General features: G+C 34.5%; 1 protein-coding gene across 1 annotated transcript in view; it reads left to right on the plus strand.

Annotated features, from left to right (window-relative positions):
- Positions 1 to 25769, plus strand: part of LRP1B (LDL receptor related protein 1B) — a 370405-nt gene that overhangs the window by 238077 nt on the left and 106559 nt on the right. Inside the window, exons 47-56 of the mRNA XM_074910092.1 lie at positions 99 to 221; positions 2050 to 2169; positions 4465 to 4593; positions 5569 to 5691; positions 10893 to 11033; positions 12211 to 12398; positions 13828 to 14011; positions 16070 to 16155; positions 19696 to 19818; positions 23075 to 23256. Coding sequence (XP_074766193.1) covers positions 99 to 221; positions 2050 to 2169; positions 4465 to 4593; positions 5569 to 5691; positions 10893 to 11033; positions 12211 to 12398; positions 13828 to 14011; positions 16070 to 16155; positions 19696 to 19818; positions 23075 to 23256 — 1399 coding nt within the window. The remainder of the gene's footprint in view (positions 1 to 98; positions 222 to 2049; positions 2170 to 4464; positions 4594 to 5568; positions 5692 to 10892; positions 11034 to 12210; positions 12399 to 13827; positions 14012 to 16069; positions 16156 to 19695; positions 19819 to 23074; positions 23257 to 25769) is intronic.

The following is a 25769-nucleotide window of genomic DNA, read 5'->3' on the forward strand; positions in this document are numbered from 1 at the left end:
TGTTGTCCATTAGTATTCAGAAATTTAGCAGAAATGTAATAGCCTCCTAATCATACTAGTAGAGACCATTTTACATTACATTCTTTATTTTATCACAGTTCAAAACAAACCCACATGTGAAGAAAATTATTTTGGTTGTCCTAGTGGAAGATGTATTCTGACCACCTGGCTTTGTGATGGGCAGAAAGACTGTGAGGATGGAGTAGATGAATTGCACTGTGGTGAGCACTTTATCTTATTTATATTTCTGTAATCACTAATGCACTTTGAAGACAGAAAAAGTGTGCGTTTATATCTCAGAGATTGATCTAGATCTATTTAAGAGGGTCTTGAATATTATATTTTCAGATTCAAGTCTCTAATACTTCATGCTGCCAATATCTTAAACCCTATCTTATGCCAGAAAGAAAGCCCTATCAAAATTTTTTTCTTCTTTATATATGTTTGTATACAGACTTTTTTGTTGCTTTAATAATTTCACTAATTCTTTATAATTTCTCATTAGGACTTTGTATAGATATAATCAGTTTCTATCAGTACCTTCACCCCAACAGGAAGTAACCAAAATATACTTTATGACATAAAAATAGACATTTCTTTGCATGAGAGGCCATACAGGTATAATAATTCAAAGTAACAACAAAGCTGATGTGAATAAAATGCAGCATAAACTGTGAACCAGGTTGAGGGTCCATTCTATCTCAGATCTTTTAAGATTCTTATACTCTACCTAACTGAAGAGCAATGTAGGTTGGTTTTTATCATAGTGAGAGCTGGTCTTCTAAATTAAATTTGTATGGATTAACTGAACGGATTACTTCTATAATTATATTGTAGCAGAGCAGAAGAAAGTGGTATGAAGTTTTACCATCCCCTATTTAAACAAAACCTGAAATTTGTAAATTTTTTTTCTTTTTTTTTTTTTTTGCTTTACCACTTAACAGGGTTGAAAGTTACACATTACTCTCTTCATGACCCAGTTTCCATTAACATACTTCCATGTTTGGTTTGCAGTTTACATTGTGTATATACATCTTATAACTTCAGAATTAGGAACTTGTGTGCACTGTGAAAATCGGAAGATTTTGTGTTGACAGATTCGGCGTTTACATTTACAGGTTTTATTACACATATGTACTTATATGCAATATTGTAAAACCTATTAGCCGATTTTTGGGGAGAGAGGGAAGGAGGTTTAGTCAATTATTTTTTTCCCTACTTACTAATGTTACCCATTTTAAGATATTTGTTACAATGCTTATTTTTAAATTCAGATTTCATTACCTAAAATTCTTTTTATAGTTAATATTAAAATCTGCTGTCATCTGTTAAAACACATTTTATTCTTGAAGTCTGGGAAAAGTGGAGGATTTGAGGTTTTCATAAAGATCATAATAATAGCATTTATTTCAAACAGTTGTTCAGAGTGGTTTTGAAATGCTGAAGCATGCCATCATTTTCAATTTATACAAAAGTGTAAATGGAACAACAGAAGCAACAACAAAACACACAGCAGTTTTTCTTGTGAAACAAAAGAACATGAAATCTTTTCAAGATGGAGTTAAATACCACAACACCAAGGGGAAGGCTGTGTTGGAAACTTTGCACTGTCTCTGCTCTACTACCGTGATAAGCAGTTCACTGTAGTTTTAATATCCCTGTGATTTAATATCCATGAACCACACTTGCGGTTTTAAAATGTTTGTCCTCATCCCACTAGCAAAATGTTTACAAATATTTTTACAAATGTTTACAAATGTTTTATTATTTATTTATTTATTTATAATTTTTATTCTTTTTATCTATAAATTTATTTTTATTATTGTTATTTATATATATCTTATAAATGTATTGGTGAATGCAAACAGGCAAACTGGAAACATCTTGAATACCAAGATTTAGGATTGCACTGGGTTTGAGTGTCTTAATACTCAAAAGTTGGTAGGACGGAAGGGAGCAGCATGGAGATTTCCTAAACTATGCTAGAAAACAGAGGGAGCACAGCGCTGTTGTGAACCTAACAAATGCAGTGGCTGGTGTCGTTCCTAGATTCGTCTTGTTCCTGGAATCAATTTGCTTGCTCTGCAAACAAATGCATCTCTAAGCAATGGACTTGTGATGGTGAGGATGATTGTGGGGATGGTTTAGATGAGAGTGATGATATTTGTGGTAAGTAGAATAATTTTAACTCTGTATTGTGTATTGCCATATATACTGAAAGAGACTGAGTGATCCAACAAGGTGGTGGAAAAGGGAACAAGTGCAGCATCTCCAAAGAGCACGTGGTTTAAGAATAGGGTATTAGAGGATATCCTGCCCCAGCCCCCTCCAACCAGCAACTAGATACCTTTATGGGAACTGTATGACTTGTGTGTAGTATATCAGTTTATGGCACACCAGCGTGGGCAAAAGGAGAACCAAGCTTTTCTCCCATTCTCACCCTTGAGGTAAAACCCTGGTGTTACTATTGGCTTTTCACATTTCAGTGGTAGGTACTTGAAGACTATAAATCTGTTTTGTTGGGTTTTTTTTCCCCCCAGCTCTTTCTCCTATTCCATTTAAAATTTTGTACATATAGTCATAAGCATTACTGCATAATATTCCTCTCAAATTTCCAAACCCTTCAGATTGCATAAGGAGTTGAAAAATGTAACATTCATTCTGGTGCTCAGTTGACCGGAAATGTGTTACTGTATTCTTTTCAGAAGAAAACCACATTGTGTCAAGTCACACTGTCACAATTTAACGATATCTTGTACATTGGTTCCATCCTTATCTATGCTGTATTTTAAGATTTTATTTTTAAAATTTCAACTTTTAACTCTTAAATATTTGTTCATTTTCAAAAATCCTCTTAAATTTTATTCAACAAAGAGCATTTTATTCAATATTTCATGTGTAAACAGTAAAAATATTGTTGATCACTTTAGTGGAAGTGCTAAGTAGAGAGAGAAGATATCTCTTCAGCCTGTGTTCAGAGTTGTGTTTTTTTAAAGTAGTTGCTTAATCAAACACAGATGTAGAAATGCCAGCAAATGAAAAGGACAAAGGTGAAAATTATGCTGTGTTAATATGGCAAAATATGAATGAATTACTACATTAACTTCAAGTTGATATCCACCTACAATACATTTTTTTTCATGGTATTCGGGTCATGCTGAGAACTGATGAGTTGGAGGCAATGTCTGTTTGAAAGGGAAGATTTCTCTCTGCCTCTCTCCCCTTGGAAAAGGAGAAGGTGTGAAATGAGAAGACAAGCACCTTGACTGGGACTCCTGTAGAACAATGTGAAACCCTAAGAAACTCCAAGGCCTGAAGCTTAGTAGGAAACTTAGAGCAGAAAATAGAAAGAGGGAGAGGAAAACAAAGGCCAGCAAATTGCAAAGTGCCACTGCAAAATAACTTTTTTTTTTTTTTATATAGGTTGTTCATTATTACTTCCTTTGATATCTTGACTTGAAATACATTGTAGATCTCTTATTAGAATAAAGCCCACCAATAAATTTGTGGGCCATCTCCTGAAGAGGGAAAAGTCCACATCATTATGAAAGGGGAGAGTTAAGACTGTATTCCTCCTTAGGAACAGAGGGCAGATCTGAATTGCAGGAATAAGAGAGAGATCAAGATGACTTCAGATTTTTACGGTCTTAAAAAATCAATATTTAACATTGAAGTTTAACTTCAGAAGTATCAAAAGATGGCAAATGAGTATAAGAAAACAAAGGCTGTCTCTCTTGCATAAATAGTACAAAAAATCAGTTTTGAATTTTTTTTTTACTATTTTATTCATTTGTAATTAAAATTGGAAGAAAATACAGTCTCCTTTTTAGTGAAGTATATTTAACTTATCTAAGAGAATACCTTAAGTGATGCATTGCTCAAAAGTTTACTTCCAAGCAGAGTAAGATTAATCCTAGGTTATAATCTTATCTGGAAAAAAGCCTTTAAAAAAAAAAATAATAAAAAACTGGTCAAATAAACGTATGTTGAGTTACTTGCATTAGAACTGTCAAATATTTTCTTACTCCCACTACTATTGTACTTGGTACACATTGTTCTCTTCTACATGAGGCTGACTCCTGCAAGTTTTGAATACCTTTAGCGTCATGGTGTAGAGTGTAATGAGTGAGGATTATGTGGTTTACAAGATTAGTTATTTGTTCATCCAGTCCAAACATGCAGTCAAACATAAAGACCGTAATTGGTTAAAAAAGTTATTCTGCTGGATAGTTTTCATGAAGTATGGTACATTAAATTTCCTTGCAGAAAATTAAGAGACTGAGTAAACGAAAAGAAAGGAAGAAGTAGCAGATAGTCAAAATATTATTGTAAAATAGAATCTTAGCCATTATGTTTATCATGCTGTTTTGTTTTAAACTAAAAACCCCTTACTCGGTCATTACCCATTAGCTTAAAAAAAGTAACTTAGAACATGTTCAAGACTCACGTGTAATGTTTTTCCAGGCTCGGTGACCTGTGCAGCAGATACATTCAGTTGCTTAGGCTCCCATGCCTGTGTTCCCCAACACTGGCTTTGTGATGGCGAAAGAGACTGTCCTAACGGGAGTGACGAACTGTCGACAGCGGGCTGTGGTACGTTTGCATGTTAAAAATGTATTTCTCTTCATGGAACTTCTGCCTTTACAATATCCAGATGCTGTATGTGTCTGTAGTATCGTATCCTTGTATCATCAAGATTGTTAGTAAAGATCGTTGGACTACATGTGAGTGTACACACCAGGATCCTTCAGAGCTTTAATCAGCCCAACATCTTCAGGTTTTGTTAATATATACTGAGGCACACCACCTGAAGATCAGTATGCGTGTCACGTCATAGACATTATACAGCATGTTTACTAATGAAAATTAGCACATTAATGACTGTGCAGTTTTATTGCTTTTACTGAAGGAAATGCTGCTGCATGTCAGGGAGGTTGTGCATCAAACGGGGAGATACAGTTCTGTCTCCAATTTATTCTGGCTAATTGTTCAGTTCTTGACATCTCTCGCCCTATAAACTATTACTTTCAGTCTTCTGAGATATATTTCCATTAAAAGTGCCAGGAGTTCAGTAGTAGCTTCATTAAGGGCTTTGTTTTATTAATGTATATAAAAGTGGTATAGGTTAAAAATATTGAAATATGTTCTCTCCACTGAACGCACATTTTATCACCGTTTCTATGCTGTTATATTTTGAGTATTTATGGATTTTAAGAAGCTTTTATTCAGGAGCAGTGTGACATAGGAAGGACATCTGTACATCCCAAATGCTCTTTCCCTCAGAGGCAGAGGTTAGGTTAGTAGTAGACAACACCAACTTCTGAAGCCTTTTTGTCTTGCATTACATGAGATCTTAGCTATCCTTACTTCTTTAGCTATCTTTGTGGTGATGAATAGCTTTTTCTGCTATTGAGTTATGTTGTGCTCTTTGTATGACTCAAAAGTTATGGTTATTTCCATTGAATCCACTCAGACTAACTACTTCTCATTTCATCTTTCTGTAAGAAAATGGCTATATATCTTGCTGTTCTCAATTTCATTTATTTTTATGTACTGTATTTTCCTTAGCTCCTAATAACACTTGTGACGAGAATGCTTTCATGTGCCATAACAAAGTCTGCATTCCCAAACAGTTTGTATGTGACCATGATGATGACTGTGGAGATGGATCAGATGAATCTCTGGAATGTGGCAAGTATAACAAATGTAGATTAAACAGAAAAATTTCAGACTGTTAACTGTAAGGCATTCTGCAAGGTCTGTTACTTTAAGTCATTATTGAAAGCTTTTCGCTTTTTAGAACTGTTGTAATGTTAACTTTTAAATTATGCATTAATGAACACAACTTGGTATTAACTTGGAGATGGAGCTACAGTGACAAATTGTTTGCAATAGTTGTGACTTACATTTGATTGCTAACAACATTTAACAGAATTTTAAAATGTATAGTCTATAATTTCTTGTTCATTATGTATATCTTTTTTATATATCTTTTTATGTCTCTGTGCATTTTTTTCTATCAGATATTGAAACATCTCTGTCATGATTATCACTCCAGTTAAATAATATCAGCTAAAGCCATATGTAAATGTTTAATGTTCACCATTCATATGAATTTAGGGTTTCGTATATGAATGTCTATAGAGTATATCTAGATCATATTCAAAAGCATTCATCCATATAAATAGTATTTATAGAAAATATAGAGTGAATATTCTGACCAAAAAGACACATTTTTTATTATCGTGCCAGGGTTTGTACAGTTAAAATCTATATCGCTTATTCACTCTATGAAATTTGCTCAAGAGATGAGAACCACAGCAGAAGATAGCTATGTATTTTAGGCATTTCTATTGTACACACCACCTGAAGCGTGCATGTGCATAAATGATGTGAGTAGACATCCAAAGATTGTAAGAAAAAGCATGCTTGGTATTTGCATTTAGTAAAATTTTTCATGTAAAGTTCGAGTTGAACATGTAATGGAACATTTTAGGAAAAATAATATAATGGAGCAAATAATTTGTTTGCTGGTCATGGCACCAAATTGTCCTTTCTCTTTCTCTGCTCACCAGAAATAGGGTGGTACTTGAGTCAACAGCCATTCCTGCCACATTAACATTAGATAGACAGATTAGGGGAGCACCTTTGAAACAAATCTCCCACTCACCCTTACGTGCTGTGTTTTGACTCACATGGAGCAGTGTCAAAGCAAGTGAATTGGTAGGAAACAAACAAACAAAAAAAAAAAACCAACAAAAAAAACCAAAACAAAACAAAACTCTGAAGCTGAGCCAGTTGATGAACTTCAGCAGGTAGCGTGCATGACGTCCACAAGAGCAGTAGAGAGCTAGCGTGAAGGAAAACCCTGAAATGCATCTGGTTGGATACTGGGTTCTCATTACCAGCTGTTTCATTCTGCTGTTTCTCCCTTCCTGCACCACGCCGCTTGCTAGTGTCAACGTCTGGATCTTTGAAGAAAAAAGGGAGCAAACACGCCTTTCCTAGCAAACGTCATTTGCTTTTCACTTGTGTAAACTACATGGTATTTTGAAAGGAGCGGTTTGCCACAAAAAGCTGTTGCAGGGAAAAACGGCTTAGTTCATGTAGTTTGAACCAAATCAGGATCAAAGCAGGTTATTGATTTATTTAATGACAGATAACTAATTGGAAATCAGTGAACTATACATTCAGTATCAATAGCAGCATCACAGTGGGTCAATGACACCTGCAAAATCACAGAATCACAGAAGGGTTTGGGTTGGAAGGGACCTTAAAGCTCATCCAGTCCCACCCCCCTGCCATGGGCAGGGCCACCTTCCACTAGCCCAGGTTGCCCAAAGCCCCGTCCAACCTGGCCTTGAACCCTTCCAGGGAGGGGGCAGCCACAGCTGCTCTGGGCAACCTGTGCCAGGGCCTCACCACTCACAGTAAAGAATTTCCTCCTTAGATTTAATCTAAATCCACCCTCTTTCAGTTTAAAACCATTACCGCTCATCCTATCCCTACACCCCCTGATAAGGAGTCCCTCCCCATCTTCCCTGTAGCCCCCTTGAATTACTAGAAGGCTGATAGAGGGTCTCCCTGAAGCCTTCTCTTCGGTGTTCGTAGATGTTATGCATTTTTAAGCACCATTTTATAATTTGTCCCAAAAAGTTCTGAGCGCACACACACACACACACAGCAGAGTTACATGCATCTTCTGCCCCAGCCAGGGACGCGGGGTTACTAACTCCCATGCCCCCTAATCCCCAGAGAGCTGTAGCTCTCCGTGAGGTCAGATAAGCAACTCCACCTGGTGTATCCATCCTGCCAGCTTCGAAGCACACGCTGTTCTACTCACGTTGCTGTCTTCTAGGCCCTTTTGCCAAAAGGAGACCGTAAGAGCGGACCCACACAATAATGAAACTGTAAACCGTTTTCTCCGTTCGCAATGGTTTACGGATGCCAGAACCCGTTACAGAGAGTGACTCAGTACGGGTTTATTCCTCCCTTTAGTCCTTTATGACCAACTTGAATGGTAGGGGTAGTAGGAGAACCTTTCTAATCAGATTTTACTTAGAAGCAGTCTTTGATTCCTAAATAAGTGTTCAGAACTAAACAGTCACAACCTTCGGAAATAAGTGCATTTTAGTTTCTACATGCTTGTAATTTCTTGCTGGTGTATTTAATATGTTTTCTATAGCATCATATATATGCATGGTCCCTTAAAATACTGACAAATAGTGGTAGGTTGACAGACTTTTGGAAAGAGACAGAAGGAGGAACAGTGCCTTCAGGCACTGACTCTATTTAATTTCTGCTGAGTAAACTGAAATCTGCAGGAACGTTTCTTACATGTTATGCTGCTGCAATGCAATTTTCTGTTAGCTGGTAATCAAATACACACCTTAGTGTGTGACTGGTATGGTAAACTTGTTATACTGTAATTTTAGGAAAGGGTTACATTCTTTTATGAGAAAGGAACTACTTGTAGAGAGTAGGAATCAAATTCCAAAATACACTTTTCAAGGTGTTTTCAGGATGTAAAAATAAAGAGCCTAATCCGAGAAGATTTTAAACTTATGATTTCTGATTTGACTGCAAACTAGGTAGCCTGATCATAGCTCTATTTGATTCTAGAGCTGACCTTTGCATCTTGATATTAAAAAAAAAAAAAAAGAAAAAAATATAACCTTCAGCAGTCAGTCTACTGAATGGGATGAAATTTGGTTTAAAATATATTCCTAGAAGCTGAATTAAGGCAATCCATCTAAAAATCTAGATTTTTTTTTTTCCCATCTGTATCGTTGAAAGATATATTTTCTTGGTTTTTCTCTAGAGTATTATTCAGATATAATATAAAAACAGGATTAGGGATTGGAGTAAACTTTATGTATCAGAATTTGCATCTGAACAGATTTTAAAAGTTCACAGTCATTCTAATTCTTGAAAATGTCCTTGATATAAATTTTTATTCCATTGTATTCTGATGTCTTTGTAACGAAATCTTAATAATCACTTACTGGTAAACAAAAAAATAGCAATAATTTAAGCTGAGTGGAGCATGAGAACAAAATACATTCTCCCTTACATCTCCTATTGCTACTGTCAGAGAGAGAATACTGAGCTACATGAGCCACTGTCTCATGCTGTAAGGTACTTCTTAGGTTCTTGAAAATAAAATAAAAAAAATATTTAGGAACTCTATTCAAGAATATAAAATTTCATCAAGAAGATTAAATAACTTTGTTTATGCGGGTAATCAAAAGACAAATACAGGAATTGGAAGGATTTTCTGGTTTCAGTTTCAAGTTTCTTTATGTCCTGTCATCCAGAGCAGAGGCAATATTAATCAGAAGCGCTTGTTCTGCACATTTGTAATGATCTTTCTGATGATGCCATGCGTGTGAAATGCTGCAGACATAAGGTAAAGCTGTTGGTCTGTAAAATCTTGCACTCAGAGTTGTCTCAGACAATCAAAAATCTTCAATTTTTTTCCATATCAAGCCAGCCAATCTTCTTTCAAGCATGACTTATGTAAAAAAAGAGGAAAAAAAAAAAAAACACCATCAGGAGACCACGCAATTATATGAATTTCAAATAATTTTTTTAATTGATGCAATAACGTATTGAATTTTGAAAATAATATGTTAACACATTTCTAGATGACAGCTGAAGGTATACAAGAGGTTTAAAGCTCTTGATGTAGACGGATATTTCATCCCAGATGGTCAAATGTTATGTTTCCATCTGCTATCAGATACAAAACTCTCCTATATTGTGGAAATACAGTAATTAGAAAAAAGGAACAAGTATTAGAAAGTTATCAGTACTCGTTTCACATTTTCACAGCTTCAGTACTTAAATAAAAGCTTCAGTAGTTACTATAATTTGAATATACGTCTTGGAAGAATAAAATTTTTTGAGCTTAAAATCTGCATTTTTTTCACGAGGAAAGAATGTTAATCATAATTGAGCATAATTTGGATTTTTTCAAAAAATTTACAAAATCATTCTTCATAATCGGAATGTGTTGCTTACTTTCATAACCATTTTAATATTTTTTTCTTGAGTTTTAAACTAAATCAAGGCTTGCTTTCGTACTTTTTTGAAGGACTACAGATTATTTGAGGAAGAATTTATACACGTAGAATACAGGAAAAGTTACTTTCCCAAAGACCAATATAAGTTTTTTAGTATTTAGTGTAATGAATCTTATAGTAAAGTAAGTAAATACCTTACAAATAGAAGGTGATTTTCCCTCTGGGTATTTTTCAACTTTCATGTTTCAAAATTGAATAGAAACAACTAAATTTGTGCTGACTTTTCTGAATTTTCACACTGCTTTGTTGGTTTTGAACTTTAGGTTAAGCAGCTGTATTCTAAGAAGCAAATGCCTCTCTATGGTTTCTTTACTTCATTATATATTATAATTTTGTGTTAGAAATTCACTTTAACTTTGAAAATGTATATGTTTTATATATATATATTGATTTTCTGGCCATCTTAGAAAATGTGTGTTGAATGTGGTTAAAATGATTAGTGTTCTGCATGTTTTAAAGGGAAAGCATATAGTAGTAGACATATTGCAAAAATATTTGCTGGATATAATAATTTCTAAACTGTCTGCTATAAATCTATTTCCTAATAATAGCAAAAAGTTAAATTGCACCTAAACAAAATGTATTTATGACAGATAGCTGCATAAATACATTTTACATATGTGGGAATTGTTTCATGACTATACTGTGCTACATAAGAGACAAGATTTCTCTGTTGGTAGACACTTATGCATAAGCATACAATACTTTGTATGTCTTTACAAAACAACAGATACTTTTACTTACATTACCTTGTGTATGCAAAATTTTATGCCAGAAGTATGAAGTCATCGATTTCTGTATTTCTAGGGTATCGTCACTGTCGTCCTGGAGAGTTCACTTGTGCTGATGGAAGATGCCTGTTAAATTCCCAGTGGCAATGTGATGGTGATTTTGACTGCCCAGACCATTCTGATGAAGCACCTATAAACACAAAATGTAAAAGTTCAGGTTTGTATTTAATTTTTTGAATCATATGTGTGACCTTTCTTTTTGGAAAGCAATGCTTTAGGATTGTAGGTAGGCAAATGTAAAACCTCATAGCTTAAATCTCCAGTACTTCCATGGTGATATTCCTTATGTCTTGCAAAGAGAATGTTGTCAGTCCTCATCATCCAAAATCTCAGTTCACAAAATTCAAGCCACTAGTTCCTATGGCGTAAGATGTCTGCTAGTTCCCTAATGCGTAAGTTCCGTTAGTACTGAAATAGGATTATACTAATGTAATAATTGCCAAAGTTTCTAGCTTGCCCTGGAAATATCTACTGTATTTAATATACTCATCACACAGAAACAGATCATAAAAAAGGGGATGTAAAGTTGTTCTTCCTAGAAGTAAGAGACACTGGTTTATTTTTATTAATAAATTATTGGGCAAATGTGATTGATTTTATTGATACTTTCTACGGACACAAATAAGTTTGCTGAGATCTGACTGGTTTTTGACTGGTAAATGAATTCTGGTCTGCATATGATATACTATTCTGGGGCTATTTGAAAGACCAGTTCTTCTGTCTAGATCTTACGACTTTATTGCATAGTAGCCCAGTCCTTTATACCAATTCGGATGGAAACCACTGATTTCCTCTGAAGTAAGGCGGCATACCTGCCTTATATTTAAGTGTTCTAATTTTGATTTGAGGAACTTGAATGTAGCTGAAATTGCATATTCAAGGCAAAAAAAAGTAATGACATATTGATAATGAAATGACGTATTCACGGTAAAAAACATGTATGTGTGTCCTCGGACAAGGAATGCATCAGAATTCAGTCAGTCATGTTACTAAACACCTCAGCATCCACAGGGGAGATAAGCCATGCTTTTTAAGTTTTCTGAACCGTAGAACTGTATTTTGTGCAGAGATAATGTAGAGGATTCTCAATTATATGAAAACAAATGTGTAGGAGGGAGTAGTAAGTTAAAATATTCACACATTTTCCAGGAGAGGAATAACCTTTAAAGACACTGAAAAGTAAAATGTATTACAGTACTATCAATAATAAATGAATATTCAATTTTTACACAATCATTTCATCTCACATGCACACAGTGCAGGTGATCCGTGAGAAAATTCATTCCAAATACTAATAGACCACACCAAGTTGTGTTCTCTTTTTTGTTTTCCAGAGCAGTCATGTAACAGCTCTTTTTTCATGTGCAAAAATGGCAAGTGTATTCCTCAAAGTGATATTTGTGATAACAAAGAAGATTGTAGCGATGGATCTGATGAGAAAAGCTGCCACATTAATGAATGCCTCAGTAAGAAAGTTAGCGGCTGTTCTCAAGATTGTCAGGATCTTCCTGTTGGGTACAAGGTGAATAATTACAAAATGTAGTATAATATAATGCAAATTCTTAATTCTTAGCTGTTTCTTAACTACTGCATGATTATAATAAAGCTCCAGTGTGTTGTACTTACTTGTAATGAGGTAGCTTACCCACCATAGTAAAAACATTCAAATTTTTATTTCCAGTAGGCAAACAATTGCCAATTGTATTAAAAAAAACCCAACTGGCACAATACATAATTTAAACCTGTGGAAAAGAACATACAATGCTTTAAATACAACAAATCCTACTGATGTATACAGAACACTGAAAATCGGTTGCGAGGAAGGAAAACATGTTGGAATGAATAGCAGGAACAGCAGTTATCTCCAAATTTTTTTCAGAGGCTTACAGAAATATTTAAACAAAGAATAATCACCTTAGCCGCAGAATAAAACTGTTAGTTGTCTACATGTGATGGTGTTTTCTGAATCACCTGAATCTTCTCTTTGGCCTTGAGATGCAGAGAGGAATATTTCTTGGCTATTATGTAAACCCTAGCCACTGACTGCAGTAACCTGTAAATAGAAGCTGAGAAGAATTTTTTTTTTCCCCCACTGTTTTATCTGTGAAGTAACCCTAACTGCACCCCCAAAACATGTCATCTTTTGCATAGAATATCGCCGCATTGAGAACTAAATACAATCTATCCAACATGGTTTAGCTCTGACGATATTCAAACCTCTGACACCGTGGCCTAGCTGGGGGGCCATAGACTGGAGAGCTGGAGACTGGGTTGGGCACAGCAAAAACCTTGAAGTAACATCGTTGTGGAGAAACCATGTCAGGGGGCTTTGCAGAGAGTAGTACAGAAAATACAAAGTTCTCCATTGATGAAACTATGCCCTTGTTTCCAAACCCCTCTACCCAGTTGTTTTTTGCATCATTCACGTTGCATGTGACAAGCTTGCCATGGTGATTATCAGACCCCAGTAAAAATCAGCTTCAAGAGTTTTCATTCACATTACTCTATTTGTTGCAAAGAGTGCCAGATATTATCAGTGCTTCAAGAAAAATTATTAAAAACTGTATATCTTTACGAAAAAGCACGTGTACTTGAAAATAAAGAACTCCAAATGGTCCAGCTATCATTATTTTCATGGAAGAATCCTCTCCATATTTTTTAAAAGGTGTGTTTTACTTTTTCTTTAGTTAAAGACAAAAGAATAATAACTGATTCTACAGGGTTATTTGGGAGGGGATGGTATTTAGGATCACACCAGCAATAGTTGAAAAGAAATGCAGGTGTGTCTTCCTGGAAAGAGTATAAACAGCAATGCAACTTAAGATGTTACTTGAAAAACTGAGACGACGTAAAAAAAGTTTGCAATGTTAACATATTCAGAAGAAGGTACTTAAGATCACAAACAGAATCACTGAGTAATTCAAATAAATGTACTACTTTTTCTTTTCCAGTGCAAATGCTGGCCTGGATTCCTGCTGAAGGATGATGGCAAAACATGTATAGATATTGATGAATGTTCATCTGGGTTTCCCTGTAGCCAGCAATGCATCAATACATATGGAACCTACAAATGCTTGTGTGCAGATGGGTATGAAATACAGCCTGATAACCTAAATGGCTGCAAATCTCTTTCAGGTATCACCTTTTTTTTTTTTTTTTTTTTTTTTTTTAAATCCGCAACTGTATCCAAACTAATTTCTGAAATACATTAGCCACATGGTCTGTGTTACCCTTTTATGCAAGATAAACAGAGTTACTTTGAAGCACGCTACTTCTTCAATTAAAAGTAGGAATATGATTCAATGTCAGGGTAATAATAAGTTCTATTTTTAGTATGTATTGTGCTCAAATCATTTGTAGTGAATAGTTACAGTGGATTATGAAGGTTTGAATTAGTAACTTTATTAGAAACAGTATTAGGAAAGTTAAGATACATCATTTAATTGAGTCTCATGATAATAGTATGTTTATGATAAGTGTTTAAAAGGCTTCTGCTGTTTTATTTCATCAGCTTTAGAATATTAGAATGTACTTCAAACTTCCTGATATGAAAAAGAGGAACAGGAACACATAATAGAAATTGCAAAACCTATTTTTCCTATAGCATATGAAATCCTTCTTTCTTGTACCCAATACACAGTGAAGTTCAAGATATATAAGAATGCTGGTTATTTCCTCACCCCTCTGTCTGTAACACTGATGTTATTTTTATGTGCTTCAGTGAGTGGGTTTCACTAGATCAGTGAAAGGAAGAGCAAAATGTCAACAGGAAAGAAACAAAAAAGCGTTACTGTGTTCTGCTGGATTTCCTTCGTAGTGCAGGCAATCTTCAGCTTGAGCAGACCCCTCCTTATTCCAGTCTTGCACAAAGTTGATTGTTTGTGTTTTGGTTTTAAATATCAAAAAAATTCTATTTTCTTTCTAAATGACAAGAAGACTGGAACCTCTGTCTGGCTCATATTCCTGCTTCGGTGCCTCCCTGAGTAATCAGAGGAAACAGAGGAGAGGGCAGAAATGTAGTATCTGTTTTCTGCTTTAGTCCTAGCTCAAGCCTTGCCAGCCACTCATACATTTAGAAGCCATAGATCACTCAAATGATAAGAGGAGCTGGAACACATCATAGTACAGTTTATTGGAGTTGTAATATATCAGACTTCAAAGGCGATCATGACAAAGCTGTTTGTGCTGTGGCAAGGGTGGTTGTGCTGCAAGGAGGTGCCAACATGAGAATGTTTGGCTTAATGCTGATTTCTTGCATAAATTGCCTGGAACTCTACAGCAAAGCAGAGCGTTACAGCCGTTCTCCACAAACCACTAGCAGTCAGTGCTGAGGATGATGCCTCGGATCATTTAAGACCTGGAGAATGACTTAAGAGTTGAATATAAAACACAAGCAAGGTGGTACAGTGTATTCAGTACACGAGCAGAGTAGGGTGGACATTACATTACAGAATGTGTGAGTAGTAGCTACAAGCCTTTAATACATCATTAATTATTAGTAGTAATTACTTGGTTTTTTAATTTTAGCTGAGATCTCTGTGAATAGAACCAAAATAAGGACAGCTTTTAATTTTTGTTTCTTTTTACTATTATGTATGTTAGTTTCAGGGATGTTTCAAAGTTAAGTGTTGGCATGAATGAGTATCTGAAGGAAGATATTTTGATAATCTAGTAAACCAGGGGTAAATAAAGCCAAATCTGGCTTCTATTCAGAATGAGAGAATCAAGGATTGTCCAAATAGCTATTTCTTAATGTCTATACTGTACTGTTCAGAGTATAGAAATCTCAAAAATCAATGACCGAAACATGCTTGGTTTGCAACTGTAACAAATAATAATCCTAGTGATAATTTGAAAGAGAATGCTGAAATTCAAAAAAGCAGTATGAAATACATTTCAAATTTAATCTCTGACATTAAATTAGGATAAAATACAGTATGGTTCCCATATTACAAAGGCAAAAAATGAAATTACATTGAAAGGTATACTAATTGATTGCTTTGTACATTTTTATGCTGCATCATTGATCTTTCTTGGAACATTTGAATGTTTTAAATATTTCTTTCATCCATAACATTGATCAGAGCATGTAACATTTATTTTTCAAACCATCTGTATTTCAGCATTGTATTCCTGATTTTCCATAAATTAACGTAAAAGTTAGTCTAATATATTCTTTCTCCCGGGGTTTAGATGAGGAACCTTTCTTAATTCTGGCTGATCATCATGAAATAAGAAAAATTAGCACTGATGGATCCAACTACACTTTGTTGAAACAGGTATAATCATAGTACCATGCTCTAAGTTTAACTCAATATTTTTATTCTTTTCTAAAGTGTGCAACTGACAGAAACATCATCCTACAATTGGCATTGTATGCACCACAGAACAACTGCAGTATCTTCAGAGTCTTTGTAATATTTTAAATTGACTATTTTATCTGAATTTGACATGATTAAAGCTCAGGCAGTTGTTTCGTCAGTCATTCTGATGTACTAAAAAAATTATGTTATTTGTGATCCTCTTCCATCACAATATATTTTGCGCAATTTGTATATTTCAGTTTAAAAAAAAACAAAACAAAAAAACCACTATTTGGCTGTGTAATATTTGGACTACTTACTGTTGTAATCCAAATCTATTTTTTTATTTAGATAGACAATTCCAAGATTTACAGTATTACAACTTGTTTCTTTGGCTAAATCTAAATTTTAAAAATAATTACTCTAAATTATTATAATAGGAAAAAAACCCTTATTTGAAAAAATCTGCAAAAATAGAAGGTCACCCAGTAAATACAGAGCTGTCATTTTTAGCAGTTTCTGCTCTGCTTCTATGCTTCACCTAAGTGTAGTTACTTACCATAGATTAGAGTTCCAAAATATGTTTTAATAAAAATATCTGTTTCCTTGAGTACTAATTAATCAATTGTAGGAAGACTAGAAAATCGGTTATTGCCAGTCAATGTTTTTGTGACTTCTTGTGTCAGTAAGCTGTGCATCTTAATGCCACAAGAGAAGTGCTCAGGTCTTTGGAGCAGTAATTACAAAATTAACCATCTTGCATTAAACATTGACTCTATTTAAGCATAGCAAGCGTTATGTTAAAGTCTGTTTGTTCTTCTGAAATCCTTCTGACTACCTCTCATTCACATCTCACTGCCTCTCTCCTCTTTTGCTGGTATATCTATTAATAGAAGCCTGTGAAAAGAGGGGAGCAACAGTAAATTTTCTTTATGGTTGGTGCTGACAGATTGTCTCAGAGCTTCATCAGTCTTGAAATTGCTGGACTCCTCTTCAGTACATTAGAGACTGTGTAGCTCCAGCCACTGAAGAGAATCTGTGTTTTCCTTATCACATTAATTCACTAGCCTAATAAATACCTCTGCTGTTGAACCTACTGGCCGTTGATCCTACAGATACGGCGTTTTTAAAAGCAACCAGTTTGAAAGCAAACGAGGGAGCTATACCAGCAGAACAGGTGGGCTGTCTTCCTCATAAGGACATCTTTTTGTCCTTGTAATGTTATGATGGATCGGCTCTTTCTTAGACATCTACCAGATGAAGGCAAATACCAGAGCTGCTCCGACAAAGGAGCAAAACCACCATTCTCTGTGTATTTGATCTGTGCTTTGCCATTCTAACCGTTGCTCATAGAAACTCAGAGTAAAGGAGCTTAAAGTAGGAGCTCGTTCAGTCTTCTCTGAGTTGTTACGTGCCAGCTTTTTCCTATTTTTTTTTCCCAAATACACATAAACAGTACAACTGTTTGAATTGTGTCTCATGTATGTTCTTTACCTTCCATTTCCTTCACTTGTAGTCATCAAAATCCTTAGGGTTTCCATAAACAGAGTAGATGGAATCTTCCTCCTCATTATTTGTGATTTTTACCTGCTTTTTTTTGAGGCACCAAGGGAACACAAATCATGGTGTAGGTTACTGTGTGTTGTGGGTCACAGAAACAAAGAAAAACTCAGGTTTAAGATGAAAGACTAATGCACCTGATGCCATTTGAAAGCTTCCCTATTCCTTCTAAAAGCAGACTACACAACACATGACAAAGAATTATGCTAGCAGAACTTAAAAGTGACATGCAGATCATGAAGAGGAGATGTTTTCCGGACAGAGAACTCTATTGCAGATGTACAGAAATAATTTTACCTGCAGTTGATGTTCTGATAAACATTGGAACTAAACTGACACAAAATAAACCAGTTGAAACCAAGGGCTTGCAGGCACTCTGTTATCTTTATTAGTCTGAATACTTTAGAAACTTTTACAGTGTTGTAGAACATGTAGATCTAAGGCTGTTTTTTCACAAATTACTGCCTTTGATTTCTAGAATGTTATAAAGTTTTGATAGTTATTTGTATTCACTCACCATTGCCTCCTTTCTTAAGAATTTGGGGTGGGACTTTATCTGTAGGTGCATTTATGCTAATAGTAGAAAAAAAGACAAGAAAAGTGTTTTGCAGCACAGTTACGACTGACAGAGCTGCAGTTGGTTTTGTTAAAACACTGTGTGCATGGATATGTGATATTTGAAGATGAGAGTCGTCCTCCAGCACTGTATTGTTTCAGGCTTTCTTTAATGATGGTTTGTACAGCCTAATCACTTTTTTTCCTCTACATTTTGATCAAAAGATGAATTTAGAGTATTACACTGTAATAGATGGCAGATAAGCTGTGTATCGCTTTCTGTACAATTAAATATTGTTCTTAGTTGTTTATTTTAGAGTTGGCTAGTCCCGCACATCCCCTCTACAACTATGAATTACATTAATGAGGGAGGTTGCAGATCTACCTGAGAGTAGAATGTCATTGGGCTGATAAGGGAATCGATTAACTGATCTAGCGGTTTTAAAAGGAGTGCAAACTGCATCCGTTCTTTTTACCATTGCCGCTCCATCTCTGATTGATAACAGCATCTTTGTGTATTAAGAATAATTTTGATTTCACTACATATCAGGATGTTAAGCAGATTATGGGGCAAGGCTTTCCTATTCTCAGATAAGGAAATAAGAGCCATCATCTGAGTGCCATACCTCTCTCTCTTATCTGCTGTTTGGGATGAAAGCCATTATTATGCGACTGCTCTTTCCAACCTGTAGGACTACCTCAGATAGGGTCACCGCTCATTCTTGCCACGTATTGACTTAGTAACTGGAGCCATAGGAGACTTCCAGGTGTCTGCTGGATCTCTAAGTTTCACAATGTATATACATACTACCTCTGTGTATGTGTGTGTGTGTATTCACATATATATATATGTAGACAGTACCTATACTACAGCATCTAAAAATTTAAAACCTCCTTATTCAGGAATTAAAATTAGTGCCGTTTTGAACATGGTAGTTTTTAATCCCTGATTAATTTATATTTGTAATGAAATGTTTTCATTAACCAAAGAATCAATTTTATGCTATTTCTGAGTTTATTGTTATAAAACGAATGTCATCTAGTTTGCCCAAATAATGCCAAAGGTAGTAATTAACAGAGAAATTGAGCAAAAAGTTATTTACTGCTAAAGTTCATTTTAATAGAAAAACACAGAAGCTTCATTTAGTTTCATACGTCATCTGCATTTTTGAAGTGAGGTAGTTCTTTGTCACCATATTTATTTCTGTTACAATTTTTATCTTATTCTGCTTATTTTCAAGCAATGTATGGAAAATTGAGAGGTACTTCAGAAATACACAGTAAAATAAAGCATTTTGAATATTACATGCAGTGTATTTTGCATTCTTAATGCTATCCAACATTTTGTATTCAACCATTTGAATAAATGGACTTTTTTTTTTTTTTCCTTTCTGTTTTTAGGGGCTGAACAATGTGATTGCAATAGACTTCGACTACAGAGAAGAGTTCATCTATTGGATTGATTCCAGCAGACCAAACGGCAGTCGCATAAACAGAATGTGTTTAAACGGAAGTGACATCAAGGTAATCAGGGATTAAGAATAGTTACTATGACAACTAAGTATTTTGGGAAATGCTCCTTCATGCTTTTAACCCAGATTGTGAGGTTTTGGTATATGCATACAAACACAGCATGAACAAGCAAGTCCTTGTAAAATTTAATTGTGTTTGTATCTCATTTAAGGTAGACATAGGGACTAAGAGGACTGAATTTATAAGATGAACTCCTCATGACTTAATTGGCAGTTGACTAAATTATCAGTTCAGTGTGCTTTACAGGACCCCAAAGAAGAAAGAGGTATAATTGTATAATTAGTAAATGGACTGACACATCCCCAGATCATACCGACTTTAGTCTTTTTGAGGGTTACGGTGAAACTGACTGGGATCAGTGAATCTTGTTCACATCTTCAAACAGAAATAATTGTTCTTAGAACTTAAAAAAAATGTCGATGAGCCTAAATTACAGCACTCTGATTCCAGTAGGGTAAAACTAAAATCCAGCATGTACTCAAAAGTTCTAGTGAGACCCTGCAAAGACTTTTTCCCACAAATAGGAGACAGAGGAGTGTGGGGTCCAAAATCCATTAAAACCTTGAATCATATTTATTGCTGTTAAACATTTTACAAAACATTCTATTCAGCTTCTTGTCCATTGTAGATGAATCTCTATTTTGTTATTTTAGGGAATGTTATTAGGACTGAGTATGACCCCAAACTTTTTCTGTTTAATCTTACCTATTTCAGGAAGAACAACGAATTTCTCCCTGTCAAAAAGTTGTAATTGCCAGGTGGGAGAATACAAAAAAACCTGCTATTGCTTACTAATAATTTAATAATAATTTCATTTTTTTTAAGGAAAGGTTTCAGGAGTTTGAACATCATTAAAAGAAAATTGGGTTGGAGGCATGGAGGGTATTTCTTTTTTCCTTCATTAATATTTTGCAATTTACAGAACAAGTGTCATGTTGACAGAATTTTTAGTCAAACAGGATGTTAAATTCAAAGCAAAATTTGTGAAAATAAGTGCATTTAATTTTCATAAGATTTTTTTTTTTTCACTGTATAACTTAGCCCAGATTTGGGCTCTGAAAGCTAAAACTATGTGAAAAAAATTATAAAAGCTTATATATTGTTGCTGTCTGATATTCTGTCAATAATCTTTTATTCAGTGCCAAGTGATAACTTTATGTCTCTTTGATTTAGATTTTACCAGATTACCATAGCACCTATTTAATAACTGATGTTAAAAATCTGTTTAATTTTTTTTTTTTCATGAAAGAGAGATTTTATGGTTGACAGCCATTGAGTAGTATGAATTTCCTATTTCATGTCCTTCATACTACTTGTTTTACTATTTACTATAAATAATTATACTATTACTGTAAATTATACTATTTGATATATTGCCTCAGATTTCCCTTTTGGAAGATAGCATCTTTTCAGCATGCCGGCTCTAACTTTCTTCTCTGGGAAACCTGATGGCATCTCATGTTTCTTCTCTATCTGATCATGGAGGAGATATTTATACAATTGAAGCAATAACTTTTTCACATAAATGTGTTCAAGCATTAACACAGTGTTTTATGTATAGTGTTGTAGATTCAAATGAAATCTGTTACTGGAAAATGCTGTAGTAAGCTGGATTGTATACATTAAATGTCACACTGGTGATCTCAGTGACTGGAATAAGCTTAAAGTGACTCTCCAAAGGGAAAAGTCATCAGAAAAGAGAGACTAATTACTTTGGTTGATGCTTCTCAATAGTGTGGCTAATCCACTACATTAGTTTACAGAGCTATCCAATTCTACATGAAACATCCCACGTTACAGTGCAGCAGTTGCTGCAATTACACATTTATAAAACAGTGAAGCTGGTAGTGCTATGGTATTAGAAAATAATGTATTTTATTCATATTTAAATATTGGCACATGCCTTGATTTAATTTTAAAAAGATTTTGCAAGGTGATAAATAACGTAATAACCTGAAAGGGTGCTTTTACATATTCATAACTATCAAATTGGTTTAAAGTATCTCATAGTATGCCTTATTACATTGAAGGCTTTTCAGTATCTTCAAATGGTAGATAAAATTAAAAATAACACATTCAGTTATATATAATCAAGTTTATACTCTGTTGCACATGCTTTTAGTGGTGAAGATGACAATAAATTAGAATGTATACCACAGTGAAAAACCTATTATTAGTACTTAAGAAGTCTCAAATATTTTCAAGTATTGTGCTCTCTGATATTTTTTTTTTTCTTAAGTTCTAGTTGCACAGACCTAATCAGGATGTAATCAGGAATAGAATAGGTCAGAACAGACGTTATCAGGAATAGTATTTTTAAGCCTAGAAGAAGCTGGACTCTAATGATGGAGAATATTCAAATGTCACTCAACACTTAACATGAAGTACTCCCAGCCAAGTAAGATTGAGTCATACAATCATGATGAGATTTGTAATCATGTATATCTAGAGGCATTTATTCAAGTCTCAGAATTATTCAAGTAATCAAAAACCTTGAGAATAACATCTCCCTGTCAGTAGAGCGTAGGCTTTCCACTAGGTCACTAAATTGCTTCTATCTCTTTGTTCATTTCTTAATAATGTAGTCCTTTTGAAATTTAACTAATTCTTAGAAAGTTTCTCTTATTCTGCCACATGAACACTGGAAATAAGAGCCTGTATTTACTTTTCAACTAGGTAATCTTTTTCTGTTTGCCTGAGTTGAATGCCCTTATGGTCTTTCTGTCATGATGACATATGGCACTACAGTGGTATTAAAATGAAATATATGCCAATGTAGACTGGTGAGAGGAATGGTGAGGTAATAAACAGATGTGTTTGAGGGCATGCTATGGGGAGAGAAGACTCATCTCCATCCAGTTCTGTGAAAAATAAACAGAACAGTAAAGGGAAAAAAAGTATTTTTTAAAAATTAAGACAGCAGGAAAATTGGAAACAAGATGAAAAATGAAAGATACAAAATTCTTGAAATTTTAATGCATAATGAAGAGGAGTCAGAAATTTGGTATTTACTATATCACAGTATTCATTCTCCCTTACTCTAACAAAAGTGTCACATTGTCTTAGTTACTTAAGTGTCATTATTTCAGAAGTGTCAGTGTTTAACAGGGAATAATACCTACTTTTCTCATGTTGTATGTTATTGTATCATATATACAACCTCTCAATGCGTTGCTATTAGTAATTCTTGAATTGTTCCTTTTCCCAGTATTTAGATGAAAAATATATGTAATTTTTGCTTTTCTAGGTAGTCCACAATACAGCTGTTCCCAATGCACTGGCTGTCGATTGGATTGGGAAGAATCTCTATTGGTCTGATACTGAAAAGAGAATTATTGAGGTTTCTAAACTCAATGGCTTATACCCTACCGTCCTTGTGAGCAAAAGAGTGAAGTTTCCTAGAGATCTGTCCTTAGATCCTCAAGCTGGGTATGGAGCAGCCATTTTGCAGCAATTCATATTTAATCCTAATTTTATATTTAAATATTTTTATAAAAACAAGATAGGAAATAATAATTAGCTTTTTATTATCTAACTTTCAGCTACACTGTGTACCAGTACTCTAAAATGCATTACCAGTGCTTACTATATGATCATTACATATTAAATTGGTATAATAGAAAGATGAATGCAGGTACTAAACCATGTTTTGTTATATTTACTACTCTATAAATGGGGTTTTTTGATAGGAGGAAAGCAGATGTTGCAAAAAATATTCCTCTTTTTAAAAAGTCACTAAATCACAAAAAGTTCATATTGCATAGAAGACAATTCTTATGTTTTGTTTCATTTATTCACTGAAGAGAACTGTCTTATTATCACTCTTTTCCATGTTTACTAGTTTCCAAAATAATTTATGCCATTCAGCTACCACATATTTGAAGTCTTTTTTTCTGATAGTTTTTGTATGTCAATTGAAGAATGAAAATGTTTAATCCTACATTATTTGAAGATAACTTTTGCCTTTTGTACTCCATAAAATTGAAGTTTTGATTTTCACACAAGTCTAATAACTGGACTGATTAATTATTTGGATAAGAGTGGTTTCTTTTAGGAGACTTAGTTTCTAACTTGAGTTCTTGAAAATTTGAAATTATCAATAGGCTTGGAAAATTTATTGCAACAGCAATAATATGAACTGAGAACTGCCTAGTTTAAGTAGTTTTCTAACTGGTACCTTTAATTCTTAATTTTATTAATTATTGCATTACAATTTTAATATAAATCTGTGCTGGTATTCTGAGAGCAGATTTGAGTACCACCACTATATTTGATTTCTTGGCTGGTGTGATAGCTATGTAGGAGTCACAGACAATTTTTTTCAGTTATATTATAATTTTAAAAGATTATAGTTTTTCCCATAAAGTTGAGTCCTTGATAAAATTAACCTAATGCTATGAATTTTTAAAAGAAAGAAAGAAAATAAATCATCTTTCTATTAACAAATTTATTTAATATTTGAGTTTCACAGAATCACAGAAGGGTTGAGGTTGGAATGGAGCACTAAAGGTCATCTTGTCCAATCCCAAGAGATACAAACACTTTTTACTTTTTTCTGTTTCTTGGGGTTTCTTTTTCAACAGAAATTTTTCAGCCATTTCTATTTCATCAAATCCAAATCAGCATTAGAGAGACTCAAGTAAACCATCTAACCATTTCATGCCAGTATCTACTGCAGATGATAGAAGAAAGATTTTATATTCTTGAAACAGAAAATGCGTAAAAACTTTGAGGTATTTCGTGTTTATGTGACAATATGTGTAATGCCACAGTCACTGGTCTCTGGGTCTGTATGGCTCAATATGTAGTTAATGTTTCATGAACAGAGGCATCTCAATTCACCAGTAAACCATCACCTATATTAACACTATCCATTAAAACATCAGTGTACATTTAATTGAAAGTCTTTAAAACCTGGTGAATTTCTAACCAAACGTACTCTCTTAAATAAATATTTATGCTGCATAATCTTTAAGAAAAGTAATACTTCTGAATAGTAATACTTAAATTATTGTCTAGTCCTTGAAAAAATAAAATATAGGCTATGGAAAATCTGCCGTATGTCTTTTCAGATCTGAATTCCATATGCAGTGCTCTCTGTCTCATGGAACATTAGGATGCATCCATGTAAATTAGATGAATAAAGCTATGGTAGTGTCTTATAAAACTCCTATAGTATCATGACTGATTAATTATTCTCTTCAATCTCTAAATCTTATGGCTCAAGCAATCATCTAAAGTGTCAGTGACAGGAGAAAATTGTTGAGTGGGTCTGTACTCTACCTAAACAAAGAAAAGCACTGTATTTCCTAGCTAAGAAATGTAACCTATCTACTTTACTATTTTTAAGACAAAACTCATCTTCTAACAGTTCTTAAAACTAGAACTGAATTTTCTTATAACTGTACACTTTCTTCCCTATAAAATTTGACAGGGAAAATGTAGATTTTTGTTACATATATTCAAGATATCGATACATGGTGTATCTCTCTTGTTGCCTGCACATCCACAGTAGTTCCCTGTGTATGCAAAAATCAGCTCTATGAAAATTTTACAGAGAGTCCCAGTCTCTGAGGAAGGCTTTGATAGAAACAGGAATAATAAACTCGTGCTTCTGCTCAGTGCACAGAATGTGTATACACTTAGTTTCCAGAGGCCAAGCTCTTCTTTTTTTTAAATAAATATATTTTGTAGAATCGTAGAATGGTTTATCTTGGAAGGGACATTAAAAATCTGGTTTCAACCTTTTCCCCTGGGCAGGGCCACCTTCCGCTAGCCCAGGTTGCCCAAAGCCCTGTCCAACCTGGCCTTGAGCCCTTCCAGGGAGGGGGCAGCCACAGCTTCTCTGGGCAGCCTGTGCCAGGGCCTCACCCCCCTCACAGGGGAGAATTTCTTCCTTACATCTCATCTAAATCTGCCCTCTTTCACTTTAAAACCATTAT

Source organism: Athene noctua, chromosome 7 (assembly GCF_965140245.1).
Source record: "Athene noctua chromosome 7, bAthNoc1.hap1.1, whole genome shotgun sequence".
Classification (NCBI taxonomy): Eukaryota; Metazoa; Chordata; class Aves; order Strigiformes; family Strigidae; genus Athene; species Athene noctua.